This window comes from Chlamydotis macqueenii, chromosome 9, assembly GCF_036417535.1.
Source record: "Chlamydotis macqueenii isolate bChlMac1 chromosome 9, bChlMac1.mat, whole genome shotgun sequence".
Taxonomy (NCBI): domain Eukaryota; kingdom Metazoa; phylum Chordata; class Aves; order Otidiformes; family Otididae; genus Chlamydotis; species Chlamydotis macqueenii.
Window position 1 is genome coordinate 22,824,858 of NC_141564.1, and position 18,910 is coordinate 22,843,767.

The 18,910-nt window shown below is 48.9% G+C and overlaps 1 protein-coding gene across 5 annotated transcripts in view; it reads left to right on the plus strand.

The window, feature by feature from the left end:
• The first annotated feature begins 4,487 nt into the window (after nt 1-4,487).
• Nucleotides 4,488-18,910, plus strand: part of MECOM (MDS1 and EVI1 complex locus) — a 339,255-nt gene continuing 324,832 nt past the window's right edge. For 2 of the 5 annotated variants that reach the window (XM_086754447.1, XM_086754448.1), the window contains exon 1: nt 4,490-4,666. In XM_086754447.1, coding sequence (XP_086610573.1) covers nt 4,630-4,666 — 37 coding nt within the window. In that variant the 5' untranslated portion in view covers nt 4,490-4,629. Of the gene's footprint in view, nt 4,667-18,910 lie in introns of all 5 variants that reach the window. The other 3 variants (XM_086754444.1, XM_086754445.1, XM_086754451.1) reach the window with 3 other exon arrangements.

The window sequence follows — 18,910 nt, forward strand, 5'->3', positions numbered from 1 at the left end:
GTTTTCTGTGGCACTTTTACCAGGGACAGCGTAAATCCAGGCCTGTCGGAAATTCAGAGCGAGCCCTTGCTTCCTGGCAGGCGTCTCTACCAGACCGTAAACGTGTGTCCCAGTAAGCCCCACTTTCGGCTCATTTTCTTCCCCAGCCGTTGCCGTTGTCAGCGCGGGGTTGTCCCGCGGGCCCGGCCCGCAGCGTTCAGCCGCGGAGGGGCTCACACGTTGCAGTATCGCGTCGCGCCCGCCAGGGGGCGCCGCAGACCGCGGGGCGCCGCGCAGGAGGCGCGCAGGGGCCGGGTAGAGCTCCCCCCCCGCCGCAGCCCCGCGCAGCTCCTCAGGGTATCGCGGCTGGTCCTGCGCGCAGCGCGGTGCCGGGGTCCGGGGGGGGCGCAGTCGTTAGCCGCGGGTTTATCCTCAAAACTGGGGAGAGTAGCCTTACCGGGGGGCAGCGGGGGCTCCGGTGTTTGCCGATCCCCCCGCCCCAAAGTCATGTAAAAGCACCAGCGCTGGACGCAAACAGGGAGGCTTTGTGCAGGCGTGTGTGTGAAGCACGGCGCAAAAGAGCGGAAAAAGAAAAGAAAAGGAAAAAAAAAAAAAAAGTGGTCATAGTAGGTTTGTGAAGGAATCCGGTAAGTTATAGGAAGCGAAATTAAATGTCTGGTGCTTACACGACGGCATGTTTTACAAGGGAGAAGGAAACTGCGCAGAAAATGCATGGGCTTTTATTGTTGGTTTTCATTGCCTGTATTGTGGTGGATGCTTTATGCTACAGAGAGCAAGTTTAATTGAACCAGATCGCTGATTTCATATAGTAGGGGGCATGGAGTGGGGTGGGTTTTTTTGTTTTGTTTTCAGAGTTAACCATTTCGGGGACCAGAGGCAGGCAGGACTGGGCTCCGCAGCCTCCGCATTTCGAGCCAGCAAATAAAAACACATTATATAAAAACAAACACCGAGCTCGGTTATCAAAGCCTCAATCTCTCTCTATTATTTTCCCTTGTATTTGGTGCTTTTTAATTTTTTTCTTTTAAATCACATCTGTCGTTCCCAGCCTTTCCCAGGACTGCAAAGCAAAGTGGACAGCTTCCATGTGACCACCTAGCACAGGAGGCATTTTCTACTGGGAAACTTTGGAGTGATTTTTCTCCCTTCCTTTCCTTCTGAGAACTCAGAAAAGAAAATGTGCAATCTTCCCAGTGATTAAAGTCGCCGTATTTGTCTCCAGACTTATCGGGTTTATCCAAACTTTTGTGTGTGTGTGTGTATTCCTCCCCCCCGCCCCTTTCTGTGCATTTGTAAAGTAGCCCCATCGAGCAATGATAAATATCCCTGTTGATCACTTGATTGATTACCTCTCGGAAAGGTCACGCGGGCTTGCAGTAATTTCCTTTTGCCTAAGGCTCCCTTTTCACTTTTACTCCCGCACGACAGCTCCAAGTATACAGGATCTTTATTTTTGATTTTTAACCCCTAAATAGCTCCCCGAAAACAATGCGTTGGCGAAAAGAAGGAGGGAAAGGAGGCGGCTGGTCCGTGCTCTCCCGGGGCGGGTTTGAGGAGGCAGAGCCTCCCTCCCCTGCTCTCCCGCGGGCTGAGAATTCGGATTTAAACAACCAGACAAGCTATTAATTTACCCATGCTACCCAGGGTCCTGAACCCAATTAATTTCTAATAATTACAGCCCAAGGGGGCTGGAGAGATCCCTCTGCCTCTTTCTAGCCTTGCCACTTCGCGGCACCGAGGTCAGCATAGAATAATAAAGTGTATATTTTGAAAGTGATCAGCAGAACAGTGAGTTATTGCAATGAATGAAAATTGTTTCCATTTTGGCTAATTGAGCCCGTGGCTGAAAGCTGGAGTTCTGAGACTAAATAAAGAGGACTGTTTCATTTCAACGCAGGCTGGAAATCCCTGCGTAGCTTTTCGGTCACCCAGCAAGAAGCTTAATTTCTTAACAGCCAACCTGAAATCAAGCGTTGGGTAAACAGTATTAATAATTGCATTACAATGATTAAATTAATCTTACTGGTAGCTAGGAGAATATAGATTGAGATTGAATAACACGATGTAAAGTTCACTGCACAAAGACAATAGCGCAACAAATACCTCGATGAAGAATTCCAACTTTTCTCCAAGTAGGCTGCAGGGTTCGTTCGATTATAGTTTAAGGAAGAGAAAATTTCCTTTTACGGGGAATGCACTGAAACCCGTGTGTGGGGGTACGTTTGGCTTCCCAGTCGGTGTTACAAATAGATTTAATTCCATCCCTCCATCACAAAAAAAAAAACAATAAACCCAAAACAAACCCACCAAACAAACAAACAAACAAAAAACCCCTACCAAAACCCCAAAATTTAAATATTTCTTTCTGACCGTGGATCTGCTCAAAACGAACCCGCATCCCCGCTGCCAGCCACTTCCCACCCGGGCGGGCTGCGGCGGCTGCCGGCGCGGGGGAACCTTCCCCGCAGCAACGAAACGGATTTCCCGCGTAGGGGTGTGGGGGGCCGGGACCTTTCGAGGCGGGGGGCGAACCTGGCCGGACAGCGGCGCACGGCTCCGAGGGCCCCCGGGCCGATGGGCAGGGGGTGGCCCAGGCCGGGTGTCCCGGTCGGGCGGTTCGGCACCTGCCGGGCTGCCGGGGCCGCTGGGCCGGCGGGGCAGGTGGGGCAGGTGGCGGGGACAGGCGGGAGCGACTGGGCGCAGGGCTGTCCCACCGGGAAACCCCCATCTGCCAGCCCAGCCCGGCCACTGGGCTCCTAAGCGTGCTCCCCGCGGGGCCGGGCTCAGGACTCGCACCTCTGCCCGGGCGGTGGATGTGCCGGGGTTTCCGTTTAAACCGGGAAGGGGGAGTTTTGCAAAGTTCCCGGGTGTTTTCGGTTTTCCCGAGTGAACCGGAGCCGCAGGTCGGTGCAGGGTGGGTGATCTGGGGACACTCCCGGCGCAGTCTCTGCCTGAGAGTGGGGTCCCGGGTCGGGTAGTGCCCGTCCTCCGAGGACAGCCCGGGACCCCGGCCCCGCGCATCCCTCCGCACATCTTCAGCGCAGCCAGGGGGCCGCTCCCCGGGAGCCCCGGCCCTCCCTCCGCCGGGGCGGTGGGGCCCAGCTTCCCCTGGGACAGCCCGGGTTGGACACCCCGAGGGGTGCTGGGCGTCGTTGGCTGCGGGGGGGCAAGCGGAGCCCGATGCGGGAGGGCAGGACACTGCTCGGGGTTAGGTTGCACCCCTGCGCGGCTGCGGAAGGGTGAGGGGGTGGGCACCGAGTGGCTACGTGGCCCTGGAAAAAAAAATAAAAATCCAAGCTGCAAATTAAAAATAACGACGGGCATCAAGGACGGCTCCGCAGAGCGGGTTGAAGTGCTTGCGCCTTGTCTGCAGGGGGTTTGGGGAACAGCGCGGGATGCGTGGGGGGGTTGTCACCAGTGGGGTGCGGAGGGCACCGGGCGAGGGGGGGTGGCTCCGTGGGCGGCCCCGATCCGCAGCACCGGCAGGCGGGGGTGGGGGGGTGTGTGTGTGTTGGGGGGGGGGGTTGAAGAGGAAAGGGGCGATGCTGAGGATTTTATTAAAACAAAAAAGTTGAGCAGCGTGTATGTACTGGCACAGCCCCTAGTCTGAAAGATTGTAATTTTCTTTTATGGTGTCTGGCAGGATTTGCAACAGATATTAATGGGAACATAAATAGCGCATGGAAGGTATTGAACAAAACTGTTTAATGCAAGGAGGTTGTACCAGAGGAAAATCTATATGTAGTTTGGATTGATTCATACCTCGGACACAGCCATCCCCTATAGGAGTTCCCAATTTCTGCGCGCTTCCTCTTTGATTGGCAAACCCTGTAATTGAAACAGATTAGAGCGGTCGGTGTCACTGTTTTAAAAGCTTTTTTTTTTTTTTTTTTTTTTTCCTGCCCAAGTGGTGGTGACTGAGCCGAGTTCAAGGTGGGGGAAAAGTGCGCGCGCTGGGAGAGTGTACAATTTAATGCTACGCATACATAATAAAACATATAATCAAATTATATCTCTGTGTCTATATGTACGCGGAGATCTGCGATAGTTGCGGCCGGGTGAGAATAAACTATTTAAATGTTGCACAGACGCCAGAACAGTGTTGATACCGCATTTAAAAAACGGGGGAAAAAGGAAGAAAAGGGCAGGAAAAAAGTGTAATTTCCTCCCCCCCAGCCCCGGGGCGACCTCCCCCGCTATGACCCCTCCGCTACGCAGGCAGCGGAGCGGCTGCACCGCGGCCGCGGATCCCGACGGCGGGGGCTGCTCCCCGCCTCGTCCTGTCCCGTCCCGGCCCCGGTGCCTGTTGTCAGGGTCTCCCCACCGCCGGTGATGGATCGTTGCAAACTTTTTTTTTTTTTTTTTTTTTTTGGCTGCGCTGAGATGTTGAAGAGCGGGGAGGGGGGGGAGCTGCCCGTGCGCATGTGCGAAGGTGTCCGAACTGACAATGCTGGAGAGATAGCGAGCCGGGATCGAGAGAAAGAGAGTGTGTGTGTGCGGGAGAGAGAGAGGAGAGAGGGAGAGGGGGAGCGAAAAAGGAGGAAAAGCTCCGGGAAGGGGGGGAAAAAAAAAAAAAGCCCCCTCAGCCCACCCCAACCCCACGCCAGCATCGGCCGCGGGACTGGCAGCATGCGATCCAAAGGCAGGGCGAGGAAGCTGGCCGCAAGTAGGTGCAATACCCCTTTTCTCTTGGCTTTTCCCCCTCCCTCTCTGCCATGTTGCATAAAACGTGTCTGATGCGGCGCGGAGCTCGCAGGCAACCTGCAGCATCCCCCCCCCCAACCCGGCTTCCCCCGCCACCCCTCGCCTCCCCGCAGCCCGGCTGGGCTCGGCTTGGTTGGGCTCGGCTTGGCTCGGCTCGGCCCGGGGCCCGGGATGGGGGGGATGCGGTGACCGGAGCCGGTGCGGGGGCTGCGGGCGGCGGGGAAGGAGTTGAGGAAAAGTTGGAGTGGAGAGCGCTGGAAGTTGCTGCTGCTGCAAGGGGCTGGAGTGAGGAGGGGGGGGGGATGTAAAAGGCTCCGAGCCCTATAGTAGGCGCTGTGGGGCTGTCGGAAGGGCTGGGGGACGCGGGGGGCGGGGGGGGTGTGGGTGTGAGTGGGTGTGGGTGTGCGCGGAGGGGCAGCGGCAGGCAGCTCTGCGGGGCAGGCCGTCGAGCGCCGGGCTACCGGGGATCCCTGCCCAGCTCGGCCCGGGCTTGTGCCCCAAAATCACCCCACCCCCGTCAACCGCGCGTGGAGCCGCGGGAGCCGCCTCGCGTGGGGGTGTGTGTGGGGGGGTGTGTGTGTGTGGAGGGGGGCGGGCAGCGCGGAGCGGTTCCCAGCCCGCTGGAGTCACCCGCTACAAGTTGATGTAAATGTTGTAATTTCAGGCGCTTTTCCAGCGCTTTTTTAGCCGGTTTGGCCGCCCGAAGGTCTCTGTTCCGCGAGGCGAGGGCTCGGCCGTCCACACGCAAAGCCCGACTTATTTAATTATCTGCCTTACGCTCACCCCATCTGTTTCTCCTTTATGATAGGGATCTTTGCTTTTAGCTGCTGCAGTGTTGGGACTTTTTAAAAAAAAAAAAAAAAGAAAAAAAGAGGGAATCAACGAAACTTCTTCAGCTTTCGCGTCCTATTTTAAAAGCGGCTGATGTCTTTATTTTCTCTGACACATCTGGGCAAGTTTTATTTGAGATCCATGGCGATGGCAACTCACATTCCCGAGTGAAAAAAAAAAAAGAAAAAGAAAGGGCGGGCGAAAAAAAAAAAAGTCAGATGAAATGTTGCATAAGTTGCGTGACGTAAAAAGCAGATGCTTATGTACTCTTTATTTGTGAAGGGGGGGGAAAAACAGAGGAGCGTGGAAAAGGGGAAGCGGACGATCTCTCCGGATCATCATCAGCTTTTCTGTGAACCTTAACAATAACAGCGGCAACCTGCCTTTGATTAGGTGATTTTTGATGTGGATAATCCAGCGCCCGCAATTTGAAAACAAAGATGTTGTTCAGTCTCCAGGTTGCCATCCCTACTTTGGAGCTAATTATGGGGAAAAAAAAAAAAAAAATCTCAAGTTCTCGACCAAATCCGTCAGGTTTCCTTGCCTTTCCCTTGCCTTTCTCGCTGCGCAGCGGTGCGGTGCTGCTCCTGCTCCGCGGGCGGGATCCGATCGTCTGCGAAGTTTCTGCTCCGGGCTGCGCCTCTTGGCTTTCGCTGCAGCAGCAGCAGCGCTTCCCCCCTACTCCCCCCAAACAGATGCGTTGCATTAAATAATCCTTCGGTTACAATCCTCTCATAAAGGAAATAATATTTTAAAAGCTGGATTTTTTCTTCTTTGTATTTCGAAAAGCTGTTTCTTTCCCCCCCGAAGAGTGTCTCGGTTTCATGGCAAGTGGAAGGAGGTTGGAGGCGACCCCTGAAATTCAGTCGTTCGAGAGGAAAAGTTTTCGGCTTTTCAGTTCTTTCTGGCTGGGTTGGGAACAGAAAAGATTTCGTAGCCTTCGTCCTCTTACGTCGAAAACGGTATAGATCGGGATCAAGCGCATTTCTTTTATTATTTCACTTTTAGTGTTTCGTGCGTGAAGGAAAAATCGCCCCGACGGTGTGACTGTCGCTGACACCCAGGAAAGCTTTTTACTACTAATTAAGGGAGAATACCTGAAGCGCGCAGTTTCTTGACCTTAGTGTAAAACTAAAAAATAATTTTCAGGCTTCGCCGCCCCCCCCAAAAAAGTAAATAGAAAAAAAAATCAGGAGACGCAAAAAGAGCCAAGCGGGGAATAGCTAGTGATTTTTTTTTTCAAATGCCTGGCCGTAAAAATAAGTGAAAAGACGCGCAGGAGCCTTTCTCCCCGCCGCGTTTTTGCGAGGCGGCTGGCAGGGAGCGGGGTGCGGGAGCGGTGCGGGGGTGGGGAGTTGCGGGCCCGGCCTCCCGCTGCCGCGCTGCACCTTGCGCGGGCATCCGCGCTCCGCGCAGTCCCGGGGCAGCTGCTTTTCCCCTCGGGTGGGTTTGAAAGCGTATCCCCAAATAACCCCCGGCCCGAGGTAGCCCCCAGCCACCCGGTAGCCTCGTAAAGAGGCAGAAGGCGATCAGATTAGGGGAACACACGTGAGTAAGGAGGCACTTGTTACTTTTACACTTTATCACCACTTTTTTACAGGCAATTTAGTGCAGCCAAGGTAGATCCAGATCCCTCTAACCATCTGAGATAGTAAAATAACACTTTCCTAAGTTTCAGCAGGTTTTCCTGCGCCTGTAATTTGCCTTAGCCTAGCACTTTAAAGGTTTGTTTGACCGAAAAAAAGAGCGGGCGAGTTTGTTCGCCTGCTTAAAGGCTCTGTCCGGGAATTTGTTTTCGAGCAGGGAAACGCTTGCCGCGTCCAGGCTCCCGGCCCTTTCCCCGAGGCTGTTTATTCGGGGCCGCTTTGCCGTCACCCCCGCCTTGCTGCGCCTTCACCGCCGCCCGCGCTGGCTGTCAGGGACCCCGCCGGGGGGGGCAGTGCCGGCGGCCCCGGCACTGGGCCCGACTCGGCCCGGCTTGGCTCGGCACCGGGCTCGGCCCGGCAACCGGGCCCGTCTCGGCACGGCACCGGGCTCGGAACGGCCCGGACAGGCCCGGCACGGCCCGGATAGGCCCGGCAAGGTTCGGCTCGGTCCGGCACCGGGCCCAGCTCAGCTCGGCCTAGCACCGGGCTCGGCCCGGCCCGGCTCGGCTCGGCTCGGCACGGCACGGCTCGGCTCGGCTCGGCACGGCTCGGCTCGGCTCGGCACGGCTCGGGTCGGCCCGGGTCGGCCTGGCCCGCCGCCCCCCGGCCTGGCCTCTTTCGCTCCCCTCCCCCCGCGGGGCTGTCCCCGGGTGGCTTCTGAGCAGCGGATGAGGCGCGGGAGGCTGCGGGGCCGGGCGGGACGATCCCATTATGTGCCGGGCACACTTGCACCAGCCGCTTCGTTAACCCTTCTCAGCGCGGGGAGCGCGCCTGAGGCTTTTCGCTCCCTCCTTCTGCCTTGTCGTCTTTTCCTGCTTTTTCTTATTTTTTGCCTCTTTTCTTTCTTTCTCTTCTTCCCTCCCCCTCTCTCTTTTTCTTTCTTTTTTTTTTCCTCTTTTTCTTTGTTTTATCTTTCTTTTTGTTCTTTTCTTTTCTTTTCTTTTCTTTTTTCTTTTCTTTTCTTTTCTTTTCTTTTCTTTTCTTTTCTTTTCTTTTCTTTTCTTTTCTTTTCTTTTCTTTTCTTTTCTTTTCTTTTCTTTTCTTTTCTTTTCTTTTCCTTTTTCTTTTTTTTTCTTCCTTCCTCCCTTCCTTTTATTTTCTTTCCCTTCTTTCTTCCTCTCTTTCTCTCTTTCCCACCGTCTCTTCCTTAGGACCAGCAGACACCACCAAATTTGGGACCAATTTTGTGCTGCTGTGGTGGGCAATGCTGCCTGTGGCCGAGCTCCGAGATGCCTCCCGGCTGCTCCCCAGCTGCGGTGCGAGGCTGAGAAAGGACACAAAGGAAAAGGACAGTCCAAAAGGCGAGCTCGTTATTAATACAGCCCTGCTTGTAAATGAGAAATGTAACCCATGTTAATTAACGCTGTTTACATGGGTACAAGAAACTTAAGAAATGTTTCTACAAAGGGGAAGGAACTGTTTACAAAACTCTTTCAAAAGTGTGACATATTGCTGCAGTTCCAGCACTAAAAAGCCAAACACACTTACACGCCTTTGAAGTTGGCTGGCTGAGGCACCGCGATTTGACTGGGATTCAGATATTGCTTGTGGGTATAACTAATGGCTTCTACCTAGTTAGTGGGCTGGGAGGGGCGAGGGCCTGGGCGCCGTGGCCATTGGGTCCCTCCGGAGAGGGGCTGGCTCCCCGCCAGCTCTGTACAATGTCAACATTGAATATTTGAATTCCCAGACTCTATTTAACAACTTTCTAAATAAATAAACTCATTGTGTGTCTGTGTTTAAAATTATTTCACCTCTTTCATGAAAGCTACAGCGTCTTAGTACACCGGCCTCTCAGGCTGCTTTTCCCCTTTTTCTTTCCAAACAAACACAAACGGAGCTGAGCGTGTTGGTTTTTTTTTTGTTTTTTTTTTTTTTTTAACTGCCTCATGTCTCTCCCTCTCTCCCTTTCTCACTTTCTGTCTGTCTCCTTGTGAAGCACCCGGCCATCCCACGATGTCCTCAGTGGGACGGCTCTGCGCACCCTGCTATCTAATCGTAACTAAAACCAAAGCCAGGTTCACCAAGTCGGTTAAATATTAATCATTTCTAAAAGGAGGCCCATGCGAGTGCCATTGCTGCGGTGGTGCCCTGTACGTACTCAATCATTTTGGCTGCTGTACCATAGGCGGGCTCCAGGGACAGCTTTCATTGTTGCCATAAATGGCTATTAGTGTTCATATTCACCTATTCGCCTCGTTATTTAAGTGCACAGAAATGTGCGTGTCTGTGCTTACCGTATGGGTGCATACGTGCGCGTTCGTAACACACCTTTCCGTTTATGTCACGGAGATACATATGTGTGTGTGTATAAAATACCTATATATCTGTGTGCGCATACAGAGAGAAAAGCGGGTAAATATGTTTGATATCTGCAATTGCAATTAATGTAGATATTGGTTTAGAGAGGGAGCGTGGCACGCGTAGGCTCCTGGGGCGCTTGCATCCTGTGCACCTATGTCTGTACACCCGCACGGGCTCTGGAATGTTGTGGATGCATATAAGGAACACAGACAGCTGATATACAGGAGACTATATTCCCTGGGATGCTTCCCAAATTGTGTACTTCTGCTGGGAGTACTAATTGTAAAACGTTTATTGACTGCAGAAGTAAAGGTGTCTGGACAGAGAAGGCATCTCTGGCTGTCCCGGGGAGCACAGCTCCCTGATGAAGCCATCTAAATTGCTGGAAGAGGAGAGTGGAATGAATTTTCGGCCAGGACAGGTACGTGGTGTGGGAGGATAAAGGAAAGGTTGCTCCAGCCCAGGGTGGATGAGGAAAGGTCACTGGGGAAGCAGATGGAGTTTTATAAACATTGGCTAAGGGAGCCTTCTCCACAGAAATGTCCTTGCGTTGTAGTAAACAACTTTCAAAACAGATGTACTTCAACTTTGGAAGGGCTTGTTCAGACACTTAAGTTTCTGACCAAGAATTCGTTGTATTTGTTTATTTAAAATTTAAGTAGCTTTACTGTAATTTTTTGAGCAACTCAGTGCTCTTTTGCCATAATTCAATATAATCAGTTTTACATCATTTCAGTTTAGTTAGGCAAGGAGTGGCTTACAAAGTGCAGAAAGAGGTTTAATCACAGATGGCTTTTGAAACTAGCAGATACAAGTGTCGCATTACCCGGTAGACAGAGCTAGAACTGGACAAATATAGAGTAAAATACAGTTTATATTTTAAGTGGTGAAGGTATTTAACCAGTAAAACAATTTACTGAGAGCTGGGTGGATTTCAACATCACTGGAATTCCTTTGTCTTAATTAAGGTTGGCTGTTTTTCTAAAAAGATATGAGCTAATCCAAACAGGAATTAATTTAGGGAATTCCTGTAGCCTGTGTTATACAGGGGGGCCAGACCAGACCACTCTTCCTCGTTTTATAATCTGTGCACCTAGTTAAAACAGCGCCGTTTCACATGGAGACCTAGACTTAAGGCTGGGATCACAGGAATGCACTTAAAAAAATAAATGGTGGTTAAAAAAACCTGGGTTCAGCTCTGACAAGGCAGAACCAGTGTCTGGGCCAAAGTCTTCTCCATCAGTACTGCTGCTTCCCTGTACCACAGGTGTCCCCAGAGCCGTGCTGGGCTCCACGTGCCCTGTCCCTGTGTTTAAGGGCAAAGGCAAAGATGGGTTTTGCAAAGATGGGAAGGAGGAATAGGGTGTGCACACTGGGGCTGGGATATGGAGAAGGGGGTCTGGGGTTGCAAGGGTTTCGTTACAGCCCGGTGATGGCTTTCCAGTGGGTTCCTGCCACGTTAGTGTGCAACTGGTTACCTCTGCAGTTCTTAGCACCCGGACCAGGAACCAGACAAGGCCAGTATAGATCATAATATGGACCAATAAGCATCAGAAAGCACCTCCAGGTCCCCTTTGCTGCAGGAGCTGTGGGAGGGATGTGTTTGCAGGCAGATAAAGTCGGCTAAGAAACAGCGAGGTGGGGAAAGGGATGGATAAGCTAAGGAGATGTGTATGTTGTTATCCCCAGGACTCTGTCTCTTTGCATTGCCACTTTAAATCAAAAATTCAAAATGCTCTGGGTATAAAGTAACCGTGCCTGATCACTCATTGACTTTATGCTCCCTCCCTTTTGTTTGCATTTCCAGGCTATAGCGAGGCATTGCCTTCTCCAGTGCTCCTGGAAGAAAAGGCAGCCACAGAGCCGTGTGGGAGGAGGGAAGCTAGCCTGCAATGAATATTGTATTTGGTGCTAAATATGTAACAAAGAGAAAGAAACGTGAGCTAATCCAGCAATAGGAGTTGGGAAGTGAAGTACAATTCGTTTTATTTCAGGGTTTAATATTGTGGTCTGTTTCAGTGAAGTATTATCTTTTAAACTGGGATATATGCAACGACATAAAACCCCACTACCTTAAGGGAATGTCAAAGTTTGATCTACAAAATAAAGGAAATTCAAAGTTAAGGCTGAAATGTACCACATGGCCTCCAAGTCCCAGAAACAACAGGAGGCAAGGAAGTAGCTAAAGGTATGGGCCGGGTTTTAAAACGAGTTCAGCAACTATCAAGCCGCGAGCGCTCGCTGCGGCTATACAGCACGGTTCGAGCTGGGATTTGTACTGACTCGAGAGAGGCCGGCTCAATGAGATCTGCGATGATCTTGAGCCTTTTTGGAAATCTCGGCTGATCTGTGATGAGCATGAGAGTTTTTGTGGTGAAAGGATTACAGATCTGGGCTTAATTTATACAACAGAAACACTCTGTCCCCTTTGGCACCACCAGCTTTTGTTTAGAAAATCTTATATTGGAGCAAAATTTTGGTTCTGAAAATAGATATACCCAAGTTACAGCTTTATTCCTTTTCTGAAGAATTACTTATACGTTTGAATGGGTGCATTACTTTTTAGCCCTATTTAAACTCTAAACTAAATTTAAATTGCCTGTAAAATAATCCACAGAATGGAAACTGCCACACAACCGTAGCCCTTGCTCCCTGACCCAAACCCGTATTTCGTTGCAAAGCGGCGCGCTGCTCTGTTTCGTGATTACAGTAAGTTAGAAACCAGAAGAACAAGACTTCTATGAATAGGTTATTTTTGGCAATTGCATCACCAATTATGTATAGAATTTCAAAAAATATGAGTTCTGCTAGTTTGATCTCTGAGAGGGCTACAGAAAATGAAAGCTTTGAGAGTGCTGTAACATCATACTATTTTGTCTATTAGATATCATTAGATTACCAGAATAAGAATACTGAGACCTTCATATCAACCAATCTAACAAAAATTTCCCAGGTGGTTTACATTAAAAAATTAGCCATAAATATATTTTGTATAATGCAATTTGTTATGGATGTTTATTGTGTGCAGTGGGAAAATGTTTGGTTTCGGATGATCTTACTGTGTAACATGGGCCCTACCCAAACTGTTTATACTGCGGCAGCCTGCAAAGGCCCCCGTCTCATTCCGAGACCAGCTGGGATACACACTCCGAAAGCCACAGGAAGGCAAAGCCCTTCCCCTGGAAAGCCAAAGGGGCAACAGCCTCTTGTATGGGACGTGCGATAAAAAAACTTGGCAGTGGGGAAGAGCTGAGTGGTAGAGAAAACTGGAAGATGGTTTGGGGCAGTGTTGTTTAATAGGGAAAACGGGATTAAAATGATACCAGCTCCAGCAGGTCCTGTCATACTGGGATAAGGGGCTCACCTGTGTCCAAGGGATGTTTTGCTTCAAGCCTCTCCTTATTTCAGCCAGGTTGGATGAGTGCAGGCTCTGTACTGACATCCACCCGTGACTCCAGATTTACCTTTCTGCGTCGAAGAGCGGGCACTGACCCTGCCATAAGGACCAAGGGGTCCCTGTGATGGACACATCCCCCCTCCACTGGGATGCTGTGACAGGGAGGTGATGGCTTCAGAAAAAAACATCTCCTGCCCCCTCCTCTGTTTTTTTTGTTTTTTTTTTTTTTTTTTTCACAAAGTTCATATGCTGGCAAGGATGAAATCATTCCTCAGTTTAAAAAAAACCCTCAAAAACTCTCCCCCCTCCTCCCCTGCAAGTTCCTTCACACATATATTAACACCAAACTGGCAAAGCCAATGGAAAAGGATTTTGCATTTTGGCAGCAGAGCTGGCTCAGTGCTTGCCACGGGCCTGATCCCAAACCCACTGGAGCTGAAGGAGCTCATACCGACTTCAACGGGCTTTGGATTGGGTCTGGCCAGGAGGAGTCTGCTTCCCTTTGTCCTTGGAGAGGTCTATCAGCAGCTTTTGCTCTGTGGTGAGCCCCAACATGCGATGTTGTAACAGATACCTGGATTTACATCAGTGTAAGTGAATTAGGTTGGCCCTATAATCTGACCTCATTTAAGAGTCATTTTAGCCATTACGATGAAATATGAACATCGCTGATGGGGGGACTGCGGTGACTTCACATACCTGTTTCCCGCTGTGCCCCATCCATTCCCCGTGCTCCCTGTCTTTCCTGTGGGTCGAGGAGGGCTGGGGGCTGTGGTGGGCGCTTTGGGGGGTGCAAGATGTGTCTGGCACCCCAGCTTGCGCTGTGGACCTCTGCTTACCAAGGGCTGTGGTTCTCCAAATAGCCTGAATCTGTGCCTTCTAAACAAACAGCTTTGCTGTTGAAAGTGCCTGGTGGCTCCAGTAAGTGCTCTGTTTAATGCCTCCCAGCTTCATCTCAGACAAACAGAAGGTATGTGAGAGACAAGCACTGACCGCTGGAAAAAAATCCCCCCAAACATGTTTAAAACATGGCTTGAGTCACCAGTGGTGCTTATATTTTTGATTTAAAAACCATTTAACATCTCCAACATTCGACAGAAATGATTAACCTTTCCCTCTCAAAAACTCTTTACAATTTGAACTTGCTGCCGCCGCTTTTTCACCATGTTTTATTTACTTGCACCTTGGTGAGGAATTAAGCAATGCTTTTTGTGAGTTTTAATCTTTCTCGTTCTCTTTGTGGCTCCATATAAAGGGAGAAAAGGAAATGTTGTTTGAAAGAATTTTTAAGTGATGTTTCTATTTTACTTTTTTTAGGCTCTTGATGTATTTTTGGCTGCAGGGACTGGCATGAAATATTGGTCTAAGAATACACAACACTGAAAAGCAAAGGGATATCAGCTGTATCTGAGTTAACCACATTGCTTTATATTCCTGCTGTTTTGTTGTTACTATATCATGTTAATGATAATTCATAGCAATAATGACTTGTTAATTGGAAAAGGAATATGGTATTATATATTTGCCCTGGTTCTTTCAGTTCATCTAGTAAGCAATATCTAAGCAGTCACCGGCTGCCTGTGCTCTTCAGCATTTATGCCCTGCCTGAATTATGACTACTCAGGAGTTGGTGGATGCAAGATACCAGATAAAGCCAAGGTAACTGAGAAATGAAGAAATGATGCACCAGGTCACTCTAGATGATGCAGATCAGAGAAACTTGAGGCAATAAAACCGTGCAGTGTCTTTAATATCAGTGGACAGTCTCAGAATGAGAGAAAAGGTGAAATTATCTGCACTGAACCAATGTCTCAAGTGAAAACTGAACCGACACTGGGCCAGAAGGTGTGGCACAGAGTTGGACCCAGGATGGGGTGCAGCAAAGTCTCCCAACTGGTGCTTTCACCATGCATCACGCTGAAGGATCAGCCACAGACTGAACCCAGAAGTTTTATTTTCAACATGACGTTATTATTTATTATGACTTGAATTAAAGCAGCAACCACAGAACCCAGCCAGGACTGGATTCCTGTTGTGCTGAGCTCTGTGCAAACATGGGCAGCCTGTGCAGAGTTTAGGCTCTAAGAAATGCAGATTAAACTTTGGTCCTGCTGCCCTACCTATGCAATTACAGCATCATTGGAGGTGGTAATAAAATCCCAGTGAGAAACGGATGCTTTGAGGAAAATCCACGGAGTTGGGGCTGTGGAGTGCCAGGCTTTACACTTGCACACGGGTGGATGTGCTTCAACTTTAATCCCATCAGACCTCTCCCTCTGCCAGCAAATGCCCACCCCGTCTCCATTTTAGACCCTATTATTTTTGGCTATGTCCGTAGCCTTGAGTGATCAAACTGCATTAAGCTATGAGTATCCTTGCAGCATCACCTGCTTGCTTTCAAAGAAAATAGCTGAGATTCACTGGGAAGGAAGAGGGCAATACCAGCAGATAATCCAGCCCTATAAAATCCCTGGGTTGTGGTTCCAACCCGCTTTCCGCCCGGGCGCTGCAAGAGGGACGTGAGCCGTGTGGCTGGCGAGTGCCAGCAACCAAAAAGTCCCCCAAGCCTATAAGGTTTATTAAGTTTCTTTTAAAGTCTCTGCCAATAAAAAGGGTCCACGCAACCTCTGAGTGAGACTCCATAAGCTCAGTTTTATGTTCGGATAATTTGGAGCCAAACCGTCACGGAGTTCGCATAGAGAAATACCCCACGGAGCATCACAGACTGCGAGGAAAATATATTGAGGGAAGAGAGGACTGATAATTTTATGGCTTTCCTTGAAGCTGGCAGTAAAATGAGCTTTATTTAGCAATTTCCCAACTTCTGATTGCAATTTGGTTATGAGTGCAATGGTTTTAGACATCATTTTTCATAAATAGGGAAACACACTAGAAACCAAGGTGCCACAGCTTTGTGCACAGCACACAGAGCTGCCACGGGAAGCAGTCCCACGCAGTCCTGGTTCCCAAAATGTTTGATTTTTGGATCAGTTCACTGGGCAGGACGTGGCAGCGGCACTTAGCTCTGCTGTGAAAAGCTATCTATTGAGCCCAGCACAGCTGGGTAGCCCTTGGAAGGAGCAGTCCTTTTAAAGCCAACTGGACAGTTTGACCCAGGTCCAGGGATAAGCAATGTATGTTTTTGGAGACTGAAGCACTTCTAATTTGAAATATGTTTAAGAGCTCTGATTTTTACAGATGAGGTGATCATCGCAATCTCAAGGCTCATCTTCCAAAACAGAGGGTATTAAAATCACTTGTCCTTTAGCATTTTGGCTAAAATATGTGTGTGTAAATCTAGGTCCAGAATTCCTTCTATGGGATTTACAAGATAAACCTCTCCTATGTTTGCTCCTCACGCAAATAGTTATTTTACACTGAGCATGGTTCATCTTTTAAAAATTTATTTTACAATGTAATAATTCACACCCACTTCTCTTTGGCAAGTCATTTATAGAAGGAAAATTAAATGTGGCCAGGCGTTAGAGGGAGTACTGCTGATACATGCAACAACTCAAAATGTTGAGGGAAGTGATTGTGGGTATGGGAGAAGATGCCATCTTGACCTTGGCGGTTTGTTTATTAGACACTAAATCACAGACATTTCTTCTTCCAATTACGACTGGTCTGAGGACTCAGATATAACCTTAAAAGTCCTTTCTGGGGTTTTAAACAGAATTTAGACCTCATCAGTGCTCAGTACTATTTATGTAGCTTAAATGAGAAAAGGGAATGCAGCAACCACTGTGGGAATGGGAAAAAAAGGAGAAGAAACTAGAGAAAAAAGAAGTATTCATTCTGATGGCTCTATTTCCTTTTCAAAACGTTGGCTCGCCTGGTGTCACCGAGCAGAATGAGAAAATATTTGTTGTCTTTTTACCCACTTTGTTTGTGCGTATAACAGCCAGTAACCATCAAACTCGTCCTGCCAGCCATCACTGGAAGGAAAAGGCTGTCTCCTGCTGCCAGCAGCAAAGGTAGCACTGAAAATAAGATGGAAACGACCAAACAGTGGGCAGGGATGGTGGCGGGGAGAAGTCTGGGAGATGGGGTGTGCCTGATGGATTGCTCTCAGACCTCTGAAGAAAAAGAGACAAACAAATCAGCTCTGCTGGCACCTTTCTGCACAGGAACATTGAAGTAATTCAAGACATCTGATTTGAGACATGATTGATGTTTTTCAAATACTAAATAGGCCCTGAATATGCTGTTCACCGTGGTTTTTTCTCTCCAGTACTATACCAGTTTTATATTTTTTATATATATATATCTGCATGAGCTCAGCAAGCTAACATGGCTAAATCACCTCCATGCATCTTGACCTCCTGCTTAGTCTCCTGTTTCACAGGCTCGCTGTGAACCAAGGTGCTGGGTTTATTCTTTGGGTCCACATATTTCCTCCAGGATCCTGCTCTGCAGAAATAGCTGTGCTCTGCAGGTCGGTGAAGATCCAGCTGAAGCTTGCGAGAGCTGGAGGGAGCAGTGTTGCTTTAGGCTCCCTGCCTGCCGAGTGACATATCAGAAGTAATAAGTCTGAGCCTGAGCTGATGTCTAACAGCATCGGCGAGTGGGCTGGAAGGCTGAACTTCTGCAAAAATGAAAGCAAGGAATTTAACAGCAGTAAAAAAGAGGTTAAGGAAAGAACAAAAAGGAAAGGAAATAAAAGTGATATGAATGGCTAGAAAAACAGCTATGTCCAAATATTAACCTCTGCTGCTCTATTTTGACACTGGACTGAGTTTATAGAAGTACATGTTGAATACATGTTAAGTTGGAAGAAGGTACTTAATTTCAGAAATTATCTGGATCTTCTCGATACAGAAAATATTTTAGCAAAAGATGTTTTCTGTGTGTTCCAATCTGCCAATAGCTTGAAGATTTATTCTAGCTAGCAAGAGGCTAGCAAGACAAAGTATGTTTTAGTGGTGGGGTTTTCAGCCAAACTCTCTCCCTCTTGGAGTTTCTTATCCCTTTTTTCTCCAAGATACCTTTCCCTCGACCGTCAGAGGAGCAGAAGCAGACAGACCTTTCGCTGGCCGATCAGATGTGGCCTGCCCAGCCATACCTCCTGCCAGTCCCAGGAACCACACGGATAGCGCTGGCTCAGAGGGGGTTTTTCCTCCTTAGCACGCTAAAGCAACAGCCCCAAAGCACACACAGAGCTAAACTGGTGTAAAACCAGTGTGAGAGCAGAACCCACTTTGGCAGCGGATGGGCTCGATGTGGCTCTGCTGGCTGTTCGCCCTGGGACCCATCCAGGGCGGGGAGAAAGCAGATACAGGGCAATCTTCGCTCTGTCAAGGTCTACTCTAGCCTCTAATGCTTAGAAGTGGAAAATATTCACAGTTCTTTAAAATAATGATTTTTCTCTCTCCCTTTTGAATTTCTGGATGTTCCAGGGGATTGCATTCTTCCATGAGTGTCATTTGTTTCAGAGCGTAGGATCACAGTGAGACAGCCTGGGCTTTAATTTCTGGGAATATCTTTATAGGCTTGTTTTCACGGCTGTATAACAACATTATTTTATCTATCCATCTCTCATTCTGCTTCCTGATATACAGAATTGTCGAGACTACCCATCAGTCACACTTGTGTTTTCTAGCCCTTGGTACCATTATCGGTTTTTCGGATATCTTTCCAGTATTACAGCTACACTGATCTTGGTGGCTTTAAAAAAAATTATATGAAGTCTTTAAGAAACTGTTGAGATGTGCAACATGAACTGAAGAGAAGCAAAAGATTAGACTTGAGTTATATCATTACTGGCTTCCTGAGTGTTCAAGTGAGGAAAGGCTGTTAACTAACTTGCGTGGTTTTTTTAATAAGGAGAAAAAAAAAAAGTGGTGTGGAAGAGCAGGACATCTGCTTTTATAATTATGTGCTAACGAGCTGGGACTGTGCACCACATGATGTTGTCCTCTGCAGCTTTTCAAGTACCCAGGCTGCCCAACGGATTTCTTTTTGTGGTTACATCAGGATTTCTCAGGTTTTCAGAGGCTCACCTGGTATGTTTGTGCACCTTACCAGC